Source organism: Micropterus salmoides, unplaced genomic scaffold (assembly GCF_014851395.1).
Source record: "Micropterus salmoides isolate LMB-PRFRI ecotype aquatic unplaced genomic scaffold, ASM1485139v1 Ms_hic_scaffold_18, whole genome shotgun sequence".
NCBI classification, from domain to species: domain Eukaryota; kingdom Metazoa; phylum Chordata; class Actinopteri; order Centrarchiformes; family Centrarchidae; genus Micropterus; species Micropterus salmoides.
In genome coordinates this window covers 6,651,999-6,665,342 of record NW_024040928.1, presented here as the reverse complement: position 1 = coordinate 6,665,342, position 13,344 = coordinate 6,651,999, and the positions used below count along the sequence as shown (strand labels likewise).

The 13,344-nt window shown below is 42.0% G+C and overlaps 1 protein-coding gene across 4 annotated transcripts in view; it reads right to left on the bottom strand.

Moving 5' to 3' along the window:
• The window catches only part of cdc42bpab (CDC42 binding protein kinase alpha (DMPK-like) b), a 75,317-nt gene extending 65,352 nt beyond the window's left edge, over nt 1–9,965 (bottom strand). For 2 of the 4 annotated variants that reach the window (XM_038727287.1, XM_038727290.1), the window contains exon 1: nt 8,692–9,964. In XM_038727287.1, the coding sequence (XP_038583215.1) occupies nt 8,692–8,869 (178 nt within the window). In that variant the 5' untranslated portion in view covers nt 8,870–9,964. Of the gene's footprint in view, nt 1–8,691 lie in introns of all 4 variants that reach the window. The other 2 variants (XM_038727289.1, XM_038727291.1) reach the window with 2 other exon arrangements.
• Between the last annotated feature and the right edge of the window lie 3,379 nt (nt 9,966–13,344).

Here is a 13,344-nt window from a genome sequence, read left to right as displayed (position 1 = left end):
TACATTCAGATTTCAGACCGGACAAACAGAAAAAAGGTGAAATGTAGGAAAAGCTAGCAAGGGGAGGAGAGAAGGAACTGGAAGAGGAGAATACAAAAGGGCCAGTGAAGATCACATACAGCAGTCTTCTTCCATGTTATTTATGAACTTGTGCCCTGACGAGGCTCCTGGGTGTTCTGGTTTTTAGAGCAGCTAATGTGTTTTATTATTCTGGGGAGACAGTGGAGCGGTGGGCAGCAGGCACACTCCCATGCTGATGGATTTATGAGTATAAACGCTGGGCTGAACTTGTATTGTGTTTTGAATTCAAAAGTTATTTGCCTCTCCTAAAAGGTGCACCTTCAACGGTCCTCTTTGATGGATTGGTGTAACAAAGAAAATCTATCCTATTCAGAAATACTACACAAATAACATAATAGTGAGTACACACAGTTTGAAGTGGATCTGGTAGAAACTGTGCGGAAGCCAAATTGTGTCTGTGGCTGCTGCCCAATAAGTCTTATATTCCCTAATCCCTAGATTTAACAGTGGTTAAACTTGAAGTTTTTGCCAAACTGAGGACATTTCTTCCTTCCGTGTGCGCAACACTAAGCATTAACACGAGACACTGACATTAAACACGCAAAAGGTTCAGAGGATTTGTGTTAAATGAAAATAAAGATCAACTGTAAAGAGGAGGTTTATGCTGCAGTGGTGGTTTAAAAGCTTTCTATGGGCGCTTTATGATTATTATGTGACTCCATGTGGCCCTCCATTTGAATCTATTTCCATAAATGCTGTGAATCTGGACTGTCTATAGCTGCCATCCGAAAAAGAGCTATAAAAATTTCTAAGCAACCTTTCAAGCCTGTAGGCAATGAGTATTTAATACTCATGGCAACTTTGTAAGTGAACTGTTGCCTATTTAGACAACCAGCTAGTGTGGAGCAACATTAGCATTCATTTGGAGTTGTGCTACTGGTACAATATTCTCTCCTTTTAGCTCCGCTTTGGTCTCTACCAACTGCTGAGAGAAATAACTTGCTATTTAGCAGCTAAAGGTTAATATTCACCAGTTAGTCGCTTTGTCTGTCTGCCATTTGGAGCTGGGTTATTAAAATCTTCTCACTGAAAACAGCTGCCTGCTGCAGCTGGAAACGCTGCTGTGATAACGATGAGAGTGAATCCGAACAGTAAAGCCACGGGACGGAAATCCAAAATAATGACTTGAACTGAGGGAAACTGCGGAGTCCAGAGACAATTATCTGTGGATTGGTCTTTATGAGCGACCCCTTCCATAAAACAAATAGTCATTTTACATCCATTGTTATTAAAAAAATATTAATAATAGCACTTTAAAGATAATCTGCTTCTCTGATCTCCTTTAATCTGCTGCTGCAATTTCTATGGATTCTATAGTTTCATGAATGAAGAAAGGAAGGAATGTCTTATGTATTTTTCCCGCTGACAATTGAATTGGCTTTTGCTTAAATCTTGTTCAGAGACCAGCATGGATGCACTCCGCTTTGCTGACACACACTCCCAGTTCAGTGAGTATGGGAAGAAACCAAACTATGCAAGCCAGTGGCTTCGCCAGTTGGCTGTGGGACCATTTTTGGCTGAATGGGTGGAGGGGGCGAGCAGCTTTCCCAAATTCACCCTTTGACAATATAAAAAAAATCTTGTGAGAAAACAATGTTGCTGTGTCTGTGGTGTTCATGTGCATTTATGTGTGCGTGTGTGTCACTGGTGTAGACTTAGTCGGCAAACGAGAAGGAAGACTCGCTAATTGCTCCTGAGCTGAAGAGTCATTACAGGAAGAGCAGACCAGCATTTTCCCTTCGGTACGTACAGAACAGTACACTTACAAATGATTAAAAGTGTTAGACGCAGTACTAAAGTCTCCTGTAATTTCCCAGAAATCAAACTCATCTTCCATGCTAATGCATATCTCCTACACTGAGTAAAAGCAGCTGTTGCGATTAGAGGGATATCAATAAAGATCATCTAAGTAATGCTAATTCCTAATTAGACAGAATTTATGATACAACTTGTGCTTCTGTATCTTTTTGTGTGTCTGGGGTTTGAGTTTCATGCTAAAATAGGTCCATTTAGAGAAGGACTGAAAGCTGCAGTAAAAAAGGAAACATTAGAATGAGCCAAACGCAGCCGACTGAGCAGCTTCATTTTCATTTGGTCTGTAAACATGGGCTGAAGTGATGGACGGACAGCTGAGCAGAGAGGTCAGCCAAACCCAGCTAACAGACACAGCGGGGGAAGAAATGGTAGAGAAAGAAAGACAGAGATGGGAGGATGAGAAGAAGTAAAGGTGAAGAAAAGACGAAAGGGTAAGGGGGGAGGAGAGGCCATTTGCAGTCAGATCCCGAGGGCCCCGAGAAGGCTGGCTAATGACCTGCGTTACAGTGTGTCCTATGGGAGACGGTGAAAGGAAGCCAACCCTTTCCCTGCCGCTTTCTGATGACACATCACAATTAGCAGCAGGCATTTCTCTGCCTACAAAGCTCCCAGACAGACTGACTTAAGTGTTTTTAAAGGCCATCTGTGAGATATTCAGATGTAGAAAATGCCATGCACACTTTTGTTACCCTGGCAGAGGTCCAAGTAACCCTCAACAGGGACTGCAGCAATGCAATCTTTGCTACCACAGATAAACCGATCCAACCCTTAATCACCTCACTTATGGTCCCATTGGTACTTAATTGTTATGAAAAACAATTGTTGGATTCTCCTCAATTAGGCTTTACTCAACAGACCAGCCTAATCTTAGCAATACTACGCCCAATTTCTCATGATGACTTTAGGATATATGGTTTAATGGAGAATTAACTGCTGGTATACTACAGCTGGTTAAAAATGGGAATCCCCAACACATCAAGGTCAGCGACAATGATGTCATCAGTGTTACCTTGGACGCTTCAGATTTTTAACAGAAAGCCTACATTATAAATTGAGGTGTGGAATTTGAAAGACATGGGCGTTTAACGGGCAGGGAGGGACTAAGGAAAGATGTGCCTGACCATTTGGATTATGTATTTTTGGGGCTTAAGTAGGGACTTAAATAGTTCAGATTTTGACCAATCTTTTTTTGTTTTTTTTTAAATTCTCTTACAACTGCCCCAACTTTATAGAACAATACCAAATTTCCCCTTTAAAGACGAAGATTTAGTAATTTATTTCCTTCTTTTGGCACATTTGTTCGAATGCTGCTGGGTTAATTTAGAGTAAGTGAAAAGGAGAGGACGAAAGCAGCGTAATAAAGTCTAATTGGCTGCTGGACTGCTCCCTTTGGGATACTAAACTCTGGAGAGAAGTACCAGACACCAGAAGAGGACAGGATCTACATGGGCCCCTCTGCTATGTCTGATTTGTTTGTGAGTCCATTCAGGACAATGGGACAGCTGAGAGAGAGAAAGAGAAGAGAAAGAATGACAGAAAGCCTCAATGAGTGTGTTCAAGTGAGAAAACAGACTGTGTGAGTCGTTGTGAAATAGGACTACAGCCTTAAGGCTTAAGTAAGCATGCTTGTGGCCTTGCACCTTCCAAACAACCACAAAATATTGGACACAAGTGAGCCACAGAGTACACAATGAGAGTGTGATACAGGTGTTCCACTTCCTCGTATGACATCATGCACCCGCTGGGTCTGGACTAACTCACTGAGTCCTTGTGGTTCCTTCCTGATCTCTGTGCCCACCACAATCATCAGATAAGACAGGAAACGGCAGAACAACCAGAGGGGGAACAAGGATGTCCTGACAGAGTCCAGCCCAGAGAGAATTCTGGACATTAATGATCCAGATTACTGATTCTTTTGCTGACTTGCCGCAGACTGACAGTGATGCTATCAAATTAGGAACAGCAATTTGAAATATTATATCCACATGCAATATGCATATTAATAAATATGGTCAAATGTGCCACAAAATACCATTATAAATGAAGCACTGTGGTGCTACAGAGATGCCCCGGCCTACAAATCATATTGGACATAAGGGAACATCCTTGTTTAGTACAGACCCCAGGGGACCCCTCATATTTAACCAGGTAAAACCTGTTGAAATCAGTGATCTCTTTACAAGGGTGACCTGGCCAAGCCAGCAATATGGTTTTTTTTGCATATCGTCCAGCCTAATGCTAAAATGTATTTTCACATTTGATTTGTGATTTATAAAACATAAATGACAGAATATTTTAATTATAACAGATTATATGGTTACTATGTATCTGAACAGCAAATTCCTATTAACAGCAACTATTCCAGTTACTACATGTCTGTATGGATTTATTCTAATCTAAAATCACCTAGTCCTGACCATGACCAAACACATTAAAACACTTCTTCACAATCAATTCTCCATTCTCTCTGTATTTCCACCATAAGTTGCTAAATATAAAAGCACTAGCGTACATTTCCTGTCTGGTTTACCTAGCAAGGGAAAACTTTGCAAGATCACTGATGTTTCTGCAGCTGCAATCAGTTAGCACAGACTGATCTAAATGCATTTTTTTTTAACGCAAGGGTATGCACAATGTATATGAAGCCGGAGGATTAAAGTGCTAGCCTTGCGTACAGCCTCTTTGTTCGTGGTGGGGTGGAATGGCCTCCGGCCAGAATTTAAAGCCATGTGACACAAAAATTCTTCTTTCGAGCCAACACATCTCAAATTCTTACAGGCAGCTCTTCTGGTCTGTTCAATAACGGGAATAACAGGGAGGGACTCGTGTGTGCACTATGAGATAGCCTAGTTAGGCAAAACCACAATAATTAGCGTGTGTGTGTGTGTGTAAGTGTGTTTGTGTGCGTGCGTCTCCACTGCGAGTAGTGTGTGAGGCATGCTGCCAATGAAAGCCTTGCAGGGTGGAGCACACATCAGCTGCAGCTAAACAGCTGGCCACTGCAAGCTAACATTGGGTCTGGATTGAGAAAAGGTCTGGCTGCCTCCCCCATGTCTGCCTACTGTGGGCTGGCATGGCTGCCCCTTTTCATTCAGCAGCCCGCCAATCTGTTCCCAAAACAGGGGAGGAGATCAGGACAAAAGAAAAAGCAGGAAACATAGGAAGACAGGATATCTATGAGAAAGGATAGGTGTTGTGTCCACAGAAACATAAATTCCTGTTCCTCCTCATAGTGCTCAAAACATTTAACCCAACAAATAAAGATTAGGTTTATACTGAGTTTGTAATAAGTTCTAAAAGACATCTACTTCATAGCTTGAGCTGAAAAATGTTGAAACATGAGAACTGGGTAAAGGTGAAACTGAAAGAATCATACATAGGGCTGTCGTGGTGAATCGTACATAATTTTAGTTCCTGGCAGAAAATTGCTTCACCTATGGAGAAAGTCGTACTCTTTGAGGAATCACGCTCAACCTTTATGTTAAGTCTATAAAGCCTCCTTTGATATTTACAGAAATCACCAACACAGAAACTTTGGAATCTGTTTCATTTAAACACCTGACGATATTACAAATAAGGGCGATGTTGATATAAGCTGGCCAGGTTGTAAGACAAATACAATCAGAGATTGTCCACCAGTTTCTGGAGCACAGTAACTGCTGTGGTTATATGTGAGCAGTCAGGATACAGCGTACTTTCCCGTGTTCACTTCCCCTGTGGCTGCAGGTCATGTCTCTATTTCAGCTGAAATGAGGTCACCAAACAAGAAGAAAAGCAAACCCAGTACAAATGTTTGTCTTCTTCTCTGGCTCCCACACATTCTCAGGAAGAAAAGGGAACATGGCCGCATCTTTGTCACGCCTGTGCCTCTGTAGCAAAAAAAGGGTACACGGGTCCAATGGGCCGCTGCAGAGGCAGCCTCTGAGAGGCTAACAAAGGCAGATCACTCACAGGTTAAAGAGGTCTTAGGTTTCATGGGGCCCATCTTGAATCATTTTTCTAGATCCAGGTTCAAACAGTTTTTTGAGCAGGTTATCTAACGTTATCTGTCTGACCTAATCTGTTTCTTTTAGCTTACAATCAGTCATGTGCACGCTCTGGCTCTGTTGGTATGTATAAATAGATAGCCTTAATGGCATTAAAACGCCTCTTCTGCTAACATTTAGCTAGTAATTGTCCAAATACTGCAAATGTGTTGCATGTTTGACAGGTGTGCTTTTTCCTTTGGCCCTCTGGCTGGGTGTTCTTCCAAGAAAGAGAAAACATGGGAGTTAAGACACTTCAAAAACTTCAGAGAAGATGACGAGACTTTATCTCAATTACAGGGCTGCAACCAACGATGTGGATTGTTTTCTCAATTAAAAATCGATCAATTGTTGGGCTATAAATTGTCAGAAAATGGTGAAAAATGGCAATCAGTCCCCAAGCCCACATTGGTTGTTAACTTGCTACTCCACAGAGAATACAGAGGGGTGTGTAACAAAGAGCTACATAAATGTGACCTATCACAGATGCCCTTGACTCTCCAGTTGAGTTCTTCCATCTTGCTGACGTTTCATTTGGACAAATATTGTTGCCAAAAAGTATATCCCAAATTCTCCATGGTCATAAAAAAATGAAAGCCAGCCAAAATACCTGAGCTTCAGAGTTTCGCACTTGTTGCTGTTACCAGTAATCCAGAAGTAATGTTTTCTTTTGTCATGTTTCTGGACATTTTTTCCCCAAATGGTGACACTTCCAATACTGCTATTAAAATCACATCTAGATTGAAGAGAAGTGTTTATACAGCCTATGGCTGTCTTGTTTCTTCTTTCGATCAGAATAAACTACTGTACAGTCAGTTACTTGGTAAAAGAAATGTATGAATGAATTAATTAATGACATGCCTCACGTATTTGCAGTGTGAAATCTTCTATAGTACAATACAAAACCGTTTCGGGGGAAGACAACATCTGATATTACAACTCCCTTAGGGTTTTTCCTACCACGGCTACCTGATTAGGACAACCAATTAATTGTGTTTATCCAACTTCAGCTTCATTGACTTCTTGGGAAAACTCAATTAAATTAGTTTATATTAATCATAGAAGCTGGGGCATTCTCAGACAAATCTCTCTGGGGTGGAACACAATAACAAGCAACAACATGAGACCTCGACGGGACTATGACAGCTTGAATACATCTGCATGTTGTGTGTTGTGTCTGGCTGAGCCCAGTCTGAGAGTTTCTTGTGTCAACACAAGGAAATGTCAGGATGAAGTCACCACTTGGCACCCAAGCACAGGGCACCTCTCCTTAACGGCCAGGGCACACCGGCATTGTTGCAAGGCCAGCTAGATTGCAGCAGACTTGGCTGTGTATGTTGTGGGGGGGGGGGGGGTTGACACTCTAGGGAAACAACACATGTGTAATGAATAACACAGTTGGGTAATGCTTTTAGACGGGCAGAAAAGTACCTCTTTATTCCTTTGCAGACACAAAAAAAATCACCAAATCCAGCCACTTCCAGTATTTTACCAGCCAGCATAGCTCCATTTTTAGCACAGAATAGGTTTTCCAGATGGTGGCTGGTGGAGTAAACCAACTTTGCAGCCACAGCCAGAATTGACCACCATTAAACTGACTTAACTGCCATCCTGTGTGTCTTTGACACTGCCTAACATAGTAGTTTAAACTGTTAAGAAATAAAGGAAGAAAGAAAAAAATATACCAAACAACTTTTTTTTTTATACTTTTGTTTCTTATTGCCTGCTATATTATTCATTTGTCTCGATCCAGGGAAATGATTTGTTCCTGCGCTGCCTCAAACTGCTGCAGCTCATCTTTCAGGGCTTTAAAAAGACAAGCAGGCCAGGCAGGCATGCTCCGGCAGCTAGCTGGGCCTCTGCGCCAGATAAAAAAGGTGAGTTGTTCACATTCCTGCTTCATGCACAAACCAAACCCCCGAAGTCACACACACACACACACACACCTTCTGCACAAATGATTGAGTTGTTTGTGTGTGTGTGGTCCCTGTGCCTCCTGTGCGTTGTTTTTTCTTTTGCTTTAACCAGGGGAGTGGGAAAGTTACAAAACTGAAGATTTGTCACCAAAAACTCCTTTCCTGATTATAAACTAACCAAATCCTGTGTATAACATTTAGGGTATTGCAATAGTGATTGCTATGCTGCAATGGCAATAAAAGACCACTCTTTACAACAGCAACATCTTTCTGATAAGAGACAGCTATGTTAATTTAAGTTATCAACGGGCTTTCACCTACACACCCATAAAAAGGAAAACAAACGGACATGTAAAGCAGTTGTGAAAACTAAACTGAACCAAAAGAGGGTTGGTGCAATGACAGAAAGGCATCTACCTTATGCAAGAGTGTGTTTTCATGGGAATAAATAGTGGCCCGGAGGATAGGACATCTTTATGAGATCTTTCCTGGATTCATATCAAAACTCTGAGTGGGCCTGGTTAAGATCTTTCTCACTATAGTTAATGTGCTTCTGTGTATTTGGTTAGTCCTTGTCATCAACTTAACTTTTTATTTTTTAACATCATATCTGTTTTTGTCAAACATTTAATTAAACAAAAAAGTGAAAAAAGTGGCCTTGGTATCAGCTTTAGGGAGGTGAGAGGAGAGCAGGCCAACTGAGCCCCACTACTACTATAAAAGGAATATGATGGGGAAGGGAGGGCCACTGCACCACCAACAGTATTAGCCTATCATCTTACCAAAAATACAGGGACACTGGATGCAAGGGCCAAACAAGAGGAAATTAAAAGAAATAAAATAAGCTTTCTTACCCCAGTCCAAGAACTCCAGGATATTTTTCTCTCTTCTGAGCGGGGAGTTGTTGCATTCATCGTACAGGCAGACCAGGATGTCCAGCAGCGTTTCCACGCTCAGACACTGGCCATTAGACTGAGCTGGCCCGTCCAGGATCAGCTTCTCCAGCTTCTTCAAACGCACCTCTCCCGACATGATTATTCCGGCTTGTTGGTTTTAGAAGTAATGATGATGAAGGAGAAGGAGGTGGGGGGCAGGCGAAATGAGCAAACACCTCCTCGGCCTGTTAGTTAGCGCAGAGGGGCCTGTAAAGAAGTTCTGTCACCTTGAATATGTCTAGAAAAATAACCAAACTTTTGAGTCGAGGGCTAGCCGGGGCTAATTCCGCGTTAAAGGCGACCTATTCATGACCCCCTCTCGGGATCCAGTATCTAAGAGGTGAATAAGACGTGTAGCGCATCCCCATTTTATAACACCTATCCCCACAGGGCACATACGAAAAGAAGTAACGCTAGTCACAATTACAGACCCTGGCTGCCCCGGGCCGGCTGATTTTGATGAATTCCCAACGTTAGCTGGCAGTTTTCTGCTCTTCTCTGTGTGGTAAATGGAGGCTAATCGAGTGGATGCGGTTCAACAGATCCCCCTGAGTTGTTGTGGCATATGTTTGGGATTCTCCATTCTTGCAGCAACCCAAAAAAGCAAGGCAGATCTGCAATGCTACAAAGCCCCAGCGCCCCTCCTCTGCTCCAGGAATGGAAGGGCGACACAGGCTTAGTTAGCAGCCTGCTAGGTTAGCGGTTTAGCTAGCCAGCGTTAGCTAACGTTAACGTTACTTTTCCTCGTCCCTCAATGCCATCGTTGCCCCTTTTCCCACAGGAGTTGACATACAATACGCAAAGTGTCAACACCGCTCAAATGAATTTGATCCCTTTCGACAGTGTGGTTATTTTTCATCCAACTGGAAAATATTCCCTTGTTTTCACAACTCAGTGTTGGCAGATATGTTCTTTAAATCCCATTCTTCGTCCAGAAACCAAATGTCTTTAGTTTCTTCACAGTTCAAAACGTCGGTTAGTTCAAGAGTTCCAACAGCGCTAAGTTGGCCGTCAAAAATACGGGTCCTTTTTTTTTGAAGGTTACAGAGGAGCTCGTTTCACGTCAAGAGGAAAGCTGTGGTCTGTCTTGCTTATTCCAAATACGGGACACAGCCTAAACTCCCCCCTGTCCTTTCCTTTGCCTTGCCTGCCTCCCCCGCCGGTCGGTCGCTTCTTGCAGTCTTTGCACAGTCAAGCTACCAGTAGCCTGCTGCCAGAGACTTTGACAGGAAAGACGCCCGAGTAGACACCTCTATCTGTAACGCCGCGCTGGATTATGGGAAGCAGGGCTCGGCTGTAAAATATGAATGATTTACAAATGGACGCTTAGCCCGCGACGCTGCTAGTCCACATTGAAAACACAACTTATAAACGCTCATAGATTACTTTACCTCTTTGTTACTCAATGAAGAATATCTTCGCTGCGACGCGGTACGTTTCGAGACAGTTATGTGCTTCATATAACTGTTATACGAAAAATAATGTCGCTGGTGTCCAACTTTCACGCATGCGTAGGGCGCTGAATCCTGAAATCGGCCATCTTTGATGTGCCATGGCGTGAAGGCGTCCATTCCGTTACAGCTAGCAGCCCATCTTCCAGCAGTGTAGCATTTCTGGCTGCCGCTGCAGGCAAAATCCCAGATCATCATCATGGCGCCCGTCACAGCATCTGCTGTGCGGAAGGGGGGGGGGTGGTGTGGCTGTCAATATTGTGAATGGAAACTGCGGGTTGTCTGTCAGTCTGCCGGTGACGTGGTGGGGAGAGGACGCATTTTCTTCAGACTGGAATAATAACGTCCGCTGTCCCTTTAACTGGCTGCTCCACACTCCGTTTATGGAGATATACCCACGCAATGGTGTTGTCTGCGCCAATATAACCTGTGCTGAGAGTGACCTGATAGCTGCTGCAGTGGGCCACAATCACACAACCTTCAGATAAAACATGGCAGCCTGTGTGTGCGCTCCACTAATGCAACTGCCTAAACCTGCCAAATTCTGACATTATATGGGAGTTTATGGCACCCTAGCTACAACTGGCATATGAAAGTTGTGTATTTATCTCAGAATACTACTGCATGCCTACATGCACCTCATAGATGGCATCAGAAATGGCTACTATGTGTGGTCTCAATAGGCCATTGACTGTAGCCCCAAAACGGCGTTTACTTTTGAAAGTACTGTATTAATGTAATATTGAGATTCTTAAATTCTGACTGCTTTTCCCATCTCTCAACGTCAAAGCTGCATCAAGTTTGTCCCGGATTTTCTGTCTCTTGGACTGTTCTCACGGGCGGGAGAAGCTCAGTGCTGAGAGCATACTCTCTAAGATAAACAGGCTTGTAGGTTAGAGTTTGACTTAATGATGACACTGAGCCCTGCTGTATCCCTGCAAGCCAACTGAGTCAGACTTTTCATAAGCACAGATCCCTAAGTGAGAATTAAGGACATACAATAGGTAAATCACACAGACTGCTGGTTGTCACTTATTTGCACTCATTTGTTGTTTCTAACCTGCTGGAGTGGCCATCATACTCACATTGCTAGCTAATAATATATTGTATGAAAATAATAATACCCATGCCTTAAATGTCATCACAGAAATCATGAAAGTATTGAGTAAAAGTGATATTTTACAGTGTGATCCAGTTCTATTAGCCACCCACTGGACAAAGCACCTGAAGGCCATTTATTCACAGAGTTCCTCCGAACTATTACCTCCTGTTGGAAAATGTCCCATCCTTTTGAAGTGAGGTGGTTATCGCTGCTCAAAGTACATCTATTAATGATTAACAGCCTCCATAGCAACTGAATCTTAGTGGGTAGGGAGAAAGACACAGAAGCCTTGTGTTATTATGTCTGTGTGACACACACCAACAAAATTACGCTTCTATATTGCAAATGGATTTCTTGCTGCAAGCCTTTGCACTGCCAGAGTGAATAAACGCACAAAGACGCACTGTGATGAACTGAGCACACACACACACACCAGCTCAACATGCAAGATGTGTCCAATAAAACAGATTTTGATGGTGACCAAGTGTAATTTGAAGCATACTGCCTTGGCATGACTGTTTATCAGAAACAGCCAAGCAGCAGTTTATATTTCCTGCAATGTGTTACCACTCCGAGATGACTGATTGGCTTGGTTTAGGAATGTATTCTGTTAACAACAGCAAAAGTATATAACAGCATAACAACAAAACTGCAGAAGAGAATACGTCTTTGCTCTCTCCCTTTCTTTCACAACATTTATGACTCTCTCCCATGTGTGTGGCACTGCAGGTCCAGGTCACCTTATTAAAATCCACTCAAAAATGGAATTCACAAGATAAATATTATATTGTGTTTTAGTTCAGTTTACATGTATGATGTCGACTTGTTTGTGTTATACGTCTAATTTGGATATATTTGCAATACACTTGATACATTTGATGTATTGTTTTCTCTGTACCACCCCTCTCTGGGATTCATGTGCTTTTTTTGATTCAGGTTTTTATTGAGCACTCGAGTTGTGAGTTGCTTGGAGATGTTTATCACCGTGGGTGGGTTAAATAGGTAACCACACTTCACATTGTCATAGAGTCTATCGTCAGCCTATTGATTCATATGGGTGTGGGGATCAACATTTAGACCTGACAAAGAGCCGCCTGGGATCAAAACATTGTGCATGTCATCTGTGGTTCCGAGTCTTTTTATTGAATATGAATAAAGTGCAGCAAAGCACTGTTGAGGATGTCATGACAGTAAATAAAGGAGCACATTAAAAACAGCAATGGAGATTTTTACTGAGATAGAATAGCCTATCTTGACTGAAAGCAGGAAGCCATAAATTTAAAAAAACAAAACAACTTCTCAGATTTTAATATAAAAAGCATTTATTTCACTTTCAATGCAGATGGTCTTTTAAAGTAAGATGAAGAAGTGCGTTAGGACAACATTAAAAAACACAATAAAAAGCAAACTCAAATAAGTTAAAATTAAATAGTAGTTAGTGGAGTTATGGTGTAGTAATAAGTTTCCCTAAATTCCATAAAGAAAATAAAAGTGCAGTATAGAAATGAAGCCAATAGCCAGAAAGTGTGGGGTGGTGATAGGGGTTTCCTGCTTGTGAAGACATGTTTCTGTTTTATAAAACTAGGACTTTACTGTCCCACATAAGGCAATGTAAACACTGTTTTAGGTGGGTGTTTCCCATAGACTGTATAAGTGTTTCCTTTAAAGCCACTAGCTGCTTCTCGTGTGATCACAGCGCCCTCTGCTGTACAAATAGCTTCACCAACTATTAACTAACTCAAACTGGTGTATTTTGTGCAGGTCATTGCAGCTGTCTTGTATTTGTTGTGAATGGGTATTTCTTGTGTGTTCTTGTTAGTTTTTAATCAGCCTTCTTTATTATTTACACAGTTTTTTTGTTCAGTGAATTTGCGATGAAAACGGCATCCTTTTTTTATTTTTATTTTATCGGTCTGATCAGGGTGATGATAAGCATGCTGCACACTTAAAGTCTCCCCTATGTCGATTAATTAAAATATTTATTGTTAGTCCTATCTAATCACGTCTGATCCTATTTGG